Genomic DNA, 12577 nt, shown 5'->3' with positions numbered 1-12577 from the left:
ACTCAAATGTGGGATAGGGTCAAGTCACTGTTGACGAACCCTAACAAAATTGACTAAAATTGAAATACTAATCTTTTGGCTTTTAAATGACACCTTTACCAGTTCTCAATTTTCCTGAAATTTTCAGCAAATGACAAAAGGGGTAAATAATATAAAAAGATTTTTGGTGCTTTCAATTTAAGTACTTGCTTCAGTTCTTTGAAAAATTGACTCTGCTAAAATTGAAAAAAAAAAAATATATATATATGCTTTTCCAATTTTGAAACTATGTTTTTAGCCCACCATCTATTCAAATAGATGGTGGGTTATTCAAATCGCCCTGCATCCGTGGTCCGTGGTCCGTCCGTCCGTCTGTCCGTAAACAATTCTTGTTACCACTATTTTTGGAAAAGTACTGGATGGATCTTTCGCAAATTTCATATGCAGTTTCCCCTTGATCCCTAGTTGTGCATTGTACCTTTTTTGGACTGATTCGAATTCAAGATGGCCGACAGGTGGCCATCTTGGATTTTGGATGTAAAAGTTTGTTACTGCTATTTCTTGGAAAGTACTGGATGGATCTTTCTCAAATTTCATATGCAGTTTCCCCTTGGTCCCTAGTTGTGCATTGTACCTTTTTCGGACAGATTCGAATTAAAGATGGCCGACAGGTGGCCATCTTGGATTTTGGAAGTAAAAGTTTGTTACTGCTATTTCTTGGAAAGTACTGGATGGATCGTTCTCAAATTTCATATGCAGGTTCCCATTGGTCCCTAGTTGTGCATTATACCTTTTTTTGGACCGATTCGAATTCAAGATGGCCGACAGGTGGCCATCTTGGATTTTGGATGTAAAAGTTGTTACTGCTATTTCTTGGAAAGTACTGGATGGATCTTTCTCAAATTTCATATGCAGTTTCCCCTTGGTCCCTAGTTGTGCATTGTACCTTTTTTGGATAGATTCGAATTCAAGATGGCGGACAGGTGGCCATCTTGGATTTTGGAAGTAAAAGTTTGTTACTGCTATTTCTTGGAAAGTACTGGATGGATCTTTCTCAAATTTCATATGCAGTTTCCCCTTGGTCCCTAGTTGTGCATTGTACCTTTTTCGGACAGATTCGAATTCAAGATGGCGGACAGGTGGCCATCTTGGATTTTGGAAGTAAAAGTTTGTTACTGCTATTTCTTAGAAAGTACTGGATGGATCTTTCTCAAATTTCATATGCAGTTTCCCCTTGGTCCCTATTTGTGCATTGTACCTTTTTTGGACTGATTCGAATTCAAGATGGCAGACAGGTGGCCATCTTCAATTTTGAATGTAAAAGTTTGTTACCGCTATTTCTTGGAAAGTATTGGATGGATCTTTCTCAAATTTCATATGCAGGTTCCCTTTGGTTCCAAGTTGTGCATTATACCTTTTTGGACTGATCCGAAATCAAGATGGCTGACAGGCAGCAATCTTGGATTTTGAGAGTAAAATCTTGTTACTGCTATATCTGAGGAAGTACTGGATGGATCCTTCTGATATTTCATAGATATTGGTTTCCCTTGGTCCCTAGTTGTGCATTGTACCTTTTTTGGACTGATTTGAAATCAAGGTGGCGCACAGGCAGCCATCTTGGATGTCGACAGTAATACAGCACAAGCATATTGTCCATTATCCACCTGTAACTGACTGCTATCTAATAATACTTTGGGATCTTTTTCAAATGATATTTGCTAATAGGTGCTTAATAAAAATATCTTGTGCCATCATTGAGTACATTCAATGAAGACCAGTTCATGAACATTTACAACACCTGTAACACACAAAAAAAAAATAAACAAATCTTCAAGAACTGAAAACAGATCCTCAAATTGTGGGCGCCAAGATCCCTCTGGGATCTCTTTTTTTTATTATTTTGCAATTTAATAATACATATTTACCACCACATTGTGAAACCGATCCTCATTAATCAAATTATTGTTGGGTGATTACGCTGTGGTTTTAATACTTTTTCAGATGAAAAACTTCACCCTGTCATATTCCTAAGGTTATGACACTAAATGGGTTGTAGCACAGGCCCCATGGACCTTTTGAATTTTTAAATCTTGTTTTCATTGGTAGTCTCTGGAGGTACTTCAAATACCACCCACTTTTATTTGATGTAATGCATGGGCAAAATTCCATTGTTCCTTTAGTTACAATTATAAGTAAAGGATGACAGCTTGATGGTATATACATATTGATCCTGGCTGACCACCAGGGACTGATGGAGGGGGCCAAATTAACTCAGAGAAAATCTTCACACACCCAGATATGGCAGAAAAGCAAATGCCCTTTTTGGATGAGAGGGCCTTAAGCTGCTGTACCAAAATTGAAACTACAATGACCGCAGAGTTTCACATTTCCACTTTGGGAGTGGGTACATTTTACTATTATTTACTTTACAACATACAAAGAAGACAATTTCTGGTTCATAAAAACATTTTCTGCAAACTTGAATTCATATTCTTTATACCAGCTGCTATACAAATGCAACGATTCAGGACCTATTGCTTGTTGAAAAAGAAATATGGAAATGCAAGACTCTGAGGTCATGAAATTTACAATTTTGTTAAAGAACCTTAAGATCATATTTGGGTAATGAGAAGATTTTTGAAATTTCAGTCAATTTGACCATTTTTAAAAATTTTTTTTAAAATTTACAGATGCACGATGGGCACTGGACAATAGGGTACACTGTGATAGTGTATTATATAAACTTTAAAACAAAAAGGCAAGTTTGCTTGAAATCAATTGACTTCATTACATTTGAGAATATTTACATCACAGCACTGTCATGATTCAGGTGAACATCACTCTCAGTACCAGGTATGTATGGGATGTACACAAAACTATTTTCCACAGCATATCTTCATTAAATTTACAATATCAAATTTTTATTTTCTTCTCTTTTAAAACAAAATTGAAAGTGAAAAAAAAGTTTTCAATGTTCCCGTCAAAGTTGGGACAACTCTTGCATCATCCATATTTAGGATCCAGTCAATGCAAACAAGCCTTAACTGTCCTGTTTCTGTGATAGTCTGGTAATGTCTTAAAATGACAACTTATTTCAGTTCATATCCATAACCCACCTGGTCGATTTGGTTTAAGCTGCAATGTTGTTGCCACTTACAGGGCACATAATCATCACCTGGTCAGATGTCACTTACCTCTAATTTGGACTAACTTGTTACCATATCCTGTACACATCACTTACCTACAATTCTGACTAACAAATCATCATCTGCCCATAGTACTTGTCACTTGCACAATTCTGACTAACAAGTCATCATATTCCTCTAGTACTTGACTGAAAAATGGTGTTCTGATAGGAAAGAAAAGATAACTACTTGTATACTCATCAATTGCCAAGTTCTAATATAAATTGCGGAAGAAGTAAAATCCTAGCTGTAATGTCCCCATTAGTAGTTTCTGGTTCTGATAGATATTGAAACTTCATTCTTTTTATTTTCCATAAAAATGAAACAAAATATGTTTAGTAGTAGGAAGTAGAGCCAACAATGTGCACTATTAATTTGAGAATGAAGGAGTCCTCCACCTCTCACCTGGATAAATGAAGGAATGCAGAAAATTGATGAATTAAGATAAGTTTATTTCTGGTGCAGGACTTGTAATAGTCCTCTATACCAGACTCATTACAATACAGTAGGAAATTAGGGCAAGCTTAAATCTGGAGAATCGGAGACATATATACGTCTCTGGGAGAATCAATGACAACAGGTTTGCAAGGCAGGGACTCTCTTAATTTATTAGTTAGTTTGTCGTTGGATTTCGCCCACAGTATTGGGGTTCTTCCGGATTTAAGCTACACCTAACCGTTGTTATTGATTCTCCTGTTTTACTACATACGGTTTTTCCGCGCTCCTAGTTTTAGTCACGCCCAGTGCTGTGTCACTGTGAATCACAATTTTAAAATCACAACTAAACATGGTTTTAAGTCAAATATGTTCCCAATATTTAACATGTGAATCAAATGAATATCAAAGAATGTTACAATGGGTCCATTTTCTAAGGAAATGTTTTTATTTCATATACATTAGGCTACCGTCCATTTCGATAAATCAAATTGGCGGAACTCGGACTGTAAATCGCAAATATTTGATAATTCTATAAAAAAAATACTTATAGCAGAAATAACCTCACGGTTCTTTTATTATCAAACAATAATTGACTAAAAAAAGACGATCCCGTGTCCATTCTCTTAAAACACAATCGATTTAAGTCAATTTTTTTTCTCCGTTTTAGTAATTTAACATCGGCGGAAGTCGGATTGGAATTCGCAATTTGGGGAAAAAACGAATACTAATACTTACTGTGAAAATAACCTCGCGATTTTTGTCATATTAACCAACAAGTAACTACAGAAAACGATACGAGCACATTTCTTTTAAAATACAACCGATTTAAGCTCGAAATCCCTCAACTTCGGTAAATATCCCAACCCGAATATAAATGGTTAAATCATCTGCTTAGTTATATGTCAGTGGTCACATCTACAGTGCATGGGACAATCTTTATTACGAATATATTGTATCTTCGTAGAGTCCAAACACCTACACATTTGATCTGACGTGGAGTCACGTTATATTTCATGTGCGCTGCCATATTGGAAAATTGAACTGAGGCAAGAGGAAGGAAAGATGACGTCATGGGTCACGCGACTACGCCATTTTGCAGTAGGTGTCATATGCAGAGTACAGGTACTAGGCTTATTGCGGAGAATATCAATCAGCTGTCACTTACTGCGGAAAGGTATAGTATTTTCTTGTATCTAAAACAAATCACCAGATCATAACTGATAATGTGTGTATTAAAATTAGGATAGTAAGACTTTATTTTCACTGTAAATCGAATACTTTCGTCACGATTGACGTTCTGTTTCGTGAATCCATCTTGTGACCCGAATCTTATGTGCGTTTCAGTTTTTATACAGTTTACTAGATCTTAAAGTGAAGACATTTCGCTTAATCTATCACAGCGGCTTTTCATATTATTTGACACGTAAAAATTAAATATGGAATGACCCATAAATGTCGAAACGTACGACAGTCCTATATTTTGCCTCCCACTTTGGGGAGGGTCACCATAGCTCCCATGGATCAGTCTCCTAATGTCAACTCGGTATTTACATTACGTCTACAAATTACTTTGGGTCCTGTTTTCACTTTTTACATTCTATGCCTGGGCAAAATTTACTATTTACTTTGCAAATGAACTGTTCCCGCCATGATAAGCCTATGTTCTAAACTAAGCAAGTATTCATGGCTGATGTCATGACATCAGTGATAGTCATCTTAATGATAATGGAGGGGAAAAAAGAAACGTAAAGCGTACTTTGTTAGCAAACGAAGTGCGTGAGTTGAACATGACAAGGAAATAATGAAACGAAGACTTGACTGATATAGCCACACCCATTTGCTTTGTGCTTATATTTCTCATTTATCACATTTTAAATATTGAATTTTAGTGTGTTTGTCTGTTCTGACCAGATCTTGTGATGTAAAAATTTTCCCCTTTGTTGAAATAAATGGGTTACATTACCAAGTTGTGAGAGATTGTGTAACACTGTCCCATGATTTGTTTGTGTCAATGTGTATTGTCATATGATCACAAACCCATTGCACAAATGTAGGACAAATTAATTCTTGTTAACTACTCAAGTGTAACTTTTAAAGTAGGTCATGTATAACAATATTTTCCTTGCAACTCAAATTGGAATATTAAAATATGTATACTAGATATGATATAAATGGCGTAAATGACTGACAAATGCAAACACTGTGATGGAAGTTACAGAAAACGGACATTATTAAGTTTTGGAGATTTGTGGTTATGTTTTGGTGGTTCCAAGGTTGGTTTATGAATACTTATGCGTTTTCGTGATTAAAATTTACTCAGCTTGACGTAAGTCCCCTGATAACTATTTTACTTGCATTTACAAGATACACCATTTAGTAAATAGACATCGATAAAAGCTGTGCTGAAGTACTTCCAGATTTTTTGGGAAAAAATACTTTCTGGCTGGCTCACTGACCATTTTATACCGGTAATTTATTGAAAAAAAGCCATTCTGCAAACTTGCTTCAAAAACTACTCTTCAGTCATAAAGACTTGAACACCTAACCAGTGTCAGACTTAGTCAGGGGATGGGCTTACAGTGCAACAACAACATTTGTTGTTGGATTACAACTTACAAGAGAAACATTCATGGTTCACAGGATAAATATGGAGCATGGACTTGCTGCCCATCACCAAATAAATCATATAGTGTTTCCATATATTATATTTTGATAGATGGTATTCATTTGAAAATCTTGTTTGTTACAGAAGATGTCTTCGAGAAAGAAGGTTTTGTTAAAAGTGATCATACTTGGAGACAGTGGGTAAGTTTGCACTTACTGCTACCAAGAAAACTTAACTACTGCCATTACTGTGGAAACTTACATTTCTTCTATGTAATCAAATGATGAATATTTACTATATATCAGATCATTGTATTGCATGTGATTACAATGGCAGTCATACCTTTTTAATACTGAATAACAATTTGATGGTCAATAAAATTACATGTGATTGGTCTTCAAACTTTAAACATGATTTTATGACAAGAGTAAATACACATTTTGATACCAGGTGTCAAGGTTCTGTTGTATTAGTTGGTTCTCAGAAAAAATATGCACAGACTAATTTGCAAAGTAATTTTTGTTTTTGGGTTAGGCATAATATGAAGTGGCACATGTTTGTAAAACATTGTATATATATTTATTTACCTTGAGAACTACTTAAGATGTACTTGCTTATTGTATCTGATAGCATTGTCAGAGAAGCCTGTCATTGATTAAAGGTAAAAGCTTCAGGTTTAGAATCAATCAATCTGAAATTAATTTGTGTTGAAAATTTGTCTTCCTGGATTACAGTGTGGGGAAAACATCACTAATGAACCAGTATGTTAACAAAAAGTTCAGTAATCAGTACAAGGCCACCATAGGAGCAGATTTTCTAACCAAGGAGGTGATGGTGGACGATAGACTCGTCACAATGCAGGTAACATGTTTGACCTGATCAATATTGATTGTGTTAGTTATTTTCCTCTACCAATGAAAAGGAAGGAAACATTTCATCGTTCCGTATGAAAGTTATAGTCATATATCCCAAAGCTTCATAACATGGTCTAATTTGAAAAAAAAAAAAACCAACACAAACACATGATCCTTAACTCTAATCAGTCAGTAGCAATTTATTTTAGTGAACTTGCAGTTTTGACATTCCAATGTTTCAAAATGATGAACAACAAAGGTTCTTTGTTGATATCTACTTAACTGTTGTTAAATCATAAGTGTACAATATAAAACAGATTTTTATGTCTGTGTCAATCTTCTTGTTAAACGTTTTCAAAGTTTTACTCGATATTGGCTAGAGATATTTTCACGAGTATTTTAAATTATATTCATAATGTAACGTAAAGATTGCACTTTTTTCCTATACATCTTTAGTGTACAAAATTCATTTATAGTTTTTTCAATGACATTATCTTGCTATCTTAAACCATTTTTAAATTTGTAAATTATATTGGATATGTGAACAAAGGAAACAAAAATTGAATAAATGTTGATTATAGGTTTCACATTGTGGCTTAGCTTTAAAAATGGTTTTTTTTTTGGTTGACAGATTTGGGACACAGCAGGTCAAGAAAGATTCCAGAGTTTGGGTGTGGCATTCTACAGGGGAGCAGATTGTTGTGTTTTAGTTTTTGATGTTACAATGCCAAATACGTTTAGATCTCTTGACAGTTGGAGGGATGAATTTCTAATACAGGCTAGTCCGCGTGACCCAGATAACTTCCCATTTGTTGTGATAGGAAATAAGATAGACCTGGAAAACCGTGCAGTGAGTACCAATATTCATTTTCTTAATATTCATATTTGAGTCAGATTCAATTCCAACATTGGTTTTTTTGGGGTTTTTTTTAAAGGTCTCTAAATTTGTTGAAATTAGGAATACTTGGAAAAGAAAATTGCTGTACAAGTAAATCTTAAGACTGTACCAGTAATACCATTTAGAAGCATTTTTCTGGAATCAAGCAATGCTGAGTAATATTTAAGCTTTCTATTTACATTATACATGCATATATGATGTTTTTGTTTTGTAGGTTACAGCCAAGAGAGCTCAGAGTTGGTGTAACACCAAGGGTGAAATCCCATACTTTGAAACCAGTGCAAAAGAAGCCATAAATGTAGAGCAGGCTTTCCAGACAGTGGCCAAGAATGCCTTGGCACAGGAGAATGATGTTGAGCTGTACAATGAGTTTCCTGATCAAATCAAAATCACCAATGATCAGAACAAGCCTAAAGAAAGCTGTGGATGCTGATACAATTTAGTTGTATGATAAGTGATTTGAATTGACAAAAGACAATTTTCAGCTGTTACAGTTGTGAAATGTCTCATATGATTCCAGCAGTGAGAATGATACATTGATAAGTCCAGTGCTTGACTAAATGTGTGATTGGAATGCTGGAGACTCTTGAAATACTCTGCCAAGTTTGTGATGTCTAGATCCGATTTGTGACTGTTCATTACCTTACTGACACATTCAATGACATTATGGTATTTTATAAAAAAAAATTTCAAAATATATATATTTTTGCCATGTTCCATGTCAATTTTAGATTTGGGGATATATTTGATACATTTTACAGAAACTGTCCCTGGTACCTTAGTTCCATAGGTAGAACTGGAAATGCCAATGGTTTTGAACTGAAACCTTACATGCAAGTTTTCACTGAACATGTTTTCTGATAATTATCAGACAAAAAATTAAGCATTGTTGACAAATGGTTGGATTAAACATCAGTTATCTTGAATGTGTCATAAAGTTATTGAACTATTCAGTACAAGGTCTAGATCACAATATCACATAGGGATCAAACTTTACTAGTGAGTGGACATGATTCAATCCTTCAGTAATGTTGGGGACATGTGTTTTATTTATAATTTTGCGGCCATTATAGCAATAGGAGACAATACACGTCTTTAGGTGGCCATCACTGTTGGTGTGAAAACCGCTGTTGGATAATCACTTGTTTTGTGTGACAGTTATATGGCTGAACATTATTTGCTGGTTTTACAACTTCTAAACTTTGATTATGGTGCAATTATTTATTTACATGATAATGATCAATATTAATTAAAATGTGTTTGTATCAGTGCTTGCTCCTATATTTGGGTTAACAGTTACAGATGTAGTGAATAGAAATTATGAACATGATATTGGAGGCAGATCAGACAGTGATGTTAACTCTGCTTTCACAAAACCTTTTCCACTTGGCACTCTCTGCCTTTTAATGATATTCGATAACTTTGCCTATAATTATGGTTCAGATTTACTGTTTTCCCCAGTTGCTATATATATTGTTGAATAAATATTCAATTTCTTTCTAGTCGTAATACCTTACAAATGCCAACATAGAAAAAAAGAGTCGGAGTCTGATCATTCTGCATATAAAACAAGGAAAAATTATTTGCTATGCTTGACATTTTATGACAGATTTATTGATGTATTATAATTTGATAATTTTGATGAAAATATGTGAATATGAACTCTGTTCTGCAGTCAGGTACACAGTGATTTGTGCTTGGTCAGTTTTGGAATTTTCTTGGAAAATTCTGCTAGAAAGTTGAACTTTATGGCTGCAAGGCATAGCTACGAAGACCAAATACTGCTTTACAGATAAAATGGATAGTGAAGAAGATGAGGCTGTAAATAAATATTGTGATATATGCTTAAAAGAAGATAATATTCCCAAGACCACAAAGAAACAGAATTACTGAAGAGAAGAAATAGCACTCTGACAACCACCTAGAAACAGTAATGCTGAAAACTGTTGTTTGTTATAATCCTACATTATCATGATGACCTTATAACTCAAAGTAATCCATAGACGAACAAATATAACACTTATTTATATATATAAAAGTTGAAACTTGTTCAATTTAAAGTCCAACTTTTGTTTCCTCTATTGTTTTGCCAGACTGACTGATGAAGAATGTTCTAGAGAAGCAGGCTTCAGTGGGAGTGTCATGACTTGATTCACATTCTGCATTGGTCACAATCAGGAGTATATATGTAAATTTATGATTGAAAGTGAAGGGCAAGATTTTAAAGTGGATCATCTCCCATTTGACAGCATTAAGGCAAAAGTAGATAGATTGATTTGGATAATTAGGGTATAAATACTTATATGTCTGCTATTCAAAAGCACCCTTTTGTATACATATAGATAATGTACTGTTTTGTTCTTGATGTATAATTTATCCAAAAGTCTTATTGCATCTATCCCATCAATGAATGAATTGTTGTATAAATTTTCTTAGGTGTAATTGTGATGTAAGGTGAGATGTGTTGCAAGAAGTGTGGTAAAGAGGTGACAGTTATCAATCAATTTAACGTAAATAAAGAAACTTAAAAGATATCGAATAATTTTACAATTTTTAGAAAATTTCTAATAGCCATCATGACAATTAAAAGTTACTCTTTAGAAAAAATAATTTGGACTTTGTTTTGATTTTAAAAAAATAGTTCAAGATTATGATTGAATGGGTGAAAATGTTGGAATGTTGTTGTGTGTGTCAGAAAATTTGCTTGACATGGAGTGTATACTTATTAGTAGAATATGTACATAGACATTTTGTTACAACAGAATACTATAAATGGTTGTCCAATGGTATATTAGTACATATGATTAACAGAATAGCTTTCTACATGCAATTTCTACAGCATATCATACAGAGAAGGTTTCTTCTCGCAGGATGTCATCTTGGTGAATTCTACAATTTTCACCTTATTTTTTTGTCATTACTTCAGACTTTATTTTGCACCCTATTATAATAATAGGCTCTAGGGTAAGAAATCAAAAGAAAATTAATTTTTCCACAATTAATGACCTGATAAATAATTTTGAAAAAAAAAAAAGAAACAAATTTCTCATTTTAGCATATTTTCATTATCAATATTTGATAACGAATAGTGTACTCATAGGAAGAGCTGTTGGCATGTATTTTCCCAATTGCAAAACAAAAATTAGCTGTAAATTTTTGTAAGTTCGTAGTCATCACATCACATCTAGATAATTGTCTATACCTGTGATGAACTAAAGCGGACTAGTCCTGCTACTCGTTTTGATTATTTTATTGGAAGCTGGGTGCCTTTGTAAATCTTTTCGGAGCTCTGCTGCTTAATCTCTCAACAGATCCTGATGAAACCTTGAGCATGTGATCCATTTGGATGATTTCTTTAGAAAAATATTTTATATCTGTGAGCTAGGGATGTAAGTCTGTGACTCGCAGTTTAAATTCAGTCAGTAAAGGGAATCTGTTTCAAATTAATTTTACACAATAAAGTAACTTCCACATCTATAACTATCGACTATATTTTGTAGGAATGTGCATATATTGTTTTGGTGTCATCCCAAAACAGGCCCGTTAATACTACAAGGGTATTTAGTATTACCCGTTTATGGGTTGTATAGATGTTGTCGGTCCATTTTAATACTAAATACTGCAGACTCGATGATGTACGACATCTTAAAACAGACATTGTTTAAACCAATATATAAATCTATATTTAATGCATGCGACAACACTGTTTACAAATACATGCCAATAGTATGCATGCATCTTGTCATTCTAATGCTTAGAGATGAAATATACGTACAATGTACTTTATGAATAAAATCATCAGTAAATCATAAATATGGTTATTCCATTATTCTTTGAAACAAAACTTCTTCTTTGAGAAATTCTGTAGCATATGTACTGTGACATCAAATCCATACATCTGTAACAACTATGCCATTGGATTAATTTTCTGTCTGCTGGATGACTCGTCATTGGAACTCCCTTTGAAAACTTCCGCAAAATATTTTGTCGCTGGAGGTTGTCAACATTTGCTAAAATTAATACATTTTAAGTTATACATTGTACTAGGGAGTGATACGTTTTACCTGGGAATACCAATGCAGCAAGGTTGTGCCTTTGTTGAAGCAACTTTTATTTCTGTTGATGTATTTTGATAAGTGTCCTAGAAAATAAAGTTTGCAAATATCTTACATGGGTATGATACACAGGGTCCAAAGGTCAAAGTCACTTTCATTTCAAGAAAATCATAACTTCATTACAGGGAAGATTGTGGGCAAAATTGTGATTTAGATTAGAGTATTAATCATTCATTGGGTTATTTATTGTCATGATAAACTGACTGTCTTAGCTTACAGTATCATCATATCTTATGTCCATACAAAATAAACATGTACATGATGTACTAAAGATATGCCCCAGTCAGTTACTATCTATGTATGGGGTACACTCTGGTGTTATCTTTATTGTGATGAAGATATGTATTTCAACTATCTATATCACTCATACCTTGACTTTTGATTCATGACCTTCAGATGTATAACAGGTAGGGGTACTTGTGGAAGATTTCCATTGATAATATCACAATAAAGTTAAGTAGGATAAAGTTCATAGGTCATTCAGATGACCTATTTCAACTGTT

General features: G+C 34.0%; 1 protein-coding gene across 1 annotated transcript; it reads left to right on the top strand.

The window, feature by feature from the left end:
• The first annotated feature begins 4563 nt into the window (after window positions 1–4563).
• LOC132558585 (ras-related protein rab7) lies at window positions 4564–11772 on the top strand. Its single transcript, XM_060223172.1, has 5 exons — window positions 4564–4776; window positions 6352–6407; window positions 6942–7068; window positions 7693–7911; window positions 8174–11772. Exons 2-5 carry the CDS (start codon window positions 6355–6357, stop codon window positions 8390–8392), a joined length of 618 nt encoding a protein of 205 aa, XP_060079155.1. The 5' UTR covers window positions 4564–4776; window positions 6352–6354; the 3' UTR covers window positions 8393–11772.
• Window positions 11773–12577: the final 805 nt, after the last annotated feature.

This window comes from Ylistrum balloti, unplaced genomic scaffold, assembly GCF_031769215.1.
Source record: "Ylistrum balloti isolate Yb309-2 unplaced genomic scaffold, AGI_CSIRO_Ybal_v1 Utg370800, whole genome shotgun sequence".
In the NCBI taxonomy this organism is placed as follows: domain Eukaryota; kingdom Metazoa; phylum Mollusca; class Bivalvia; order Pectinida; family Pectinidae; genus Ylistrum; species Ylistrum balloti.
The sequence above is the reverse complement of the archived record's forward strand: the minus strand, read 5'-3'. Positions and strand labels throughout refer to the sequence as shown.

Excerpts from the sequence above, each read along its gene's own strand:
- LOC132558585 (XM_060223172.1), top strand. The coding sequence starts at position 6,355 with ATGTCTTCGAGAAAGAAGGTTTTGTTAAAAGTGATCATACTTGGAGAC. Across the intron at positions 7,069-7,692 it reads ATAGACTCGTCACAATGCAG|ATTTGGGACACAGCAGGTCA; the intron begins GTAACATGTTTG and ends TTTGGTTGACAG. Across the intron at positions 7,912-8,173 it reads TAGACCTGGAAAACCGTGCA|GTTACAGCCAAGAGAGCTCA; the intron begins GTGAGTACCAAT and ends TTTGTTTTGTAG.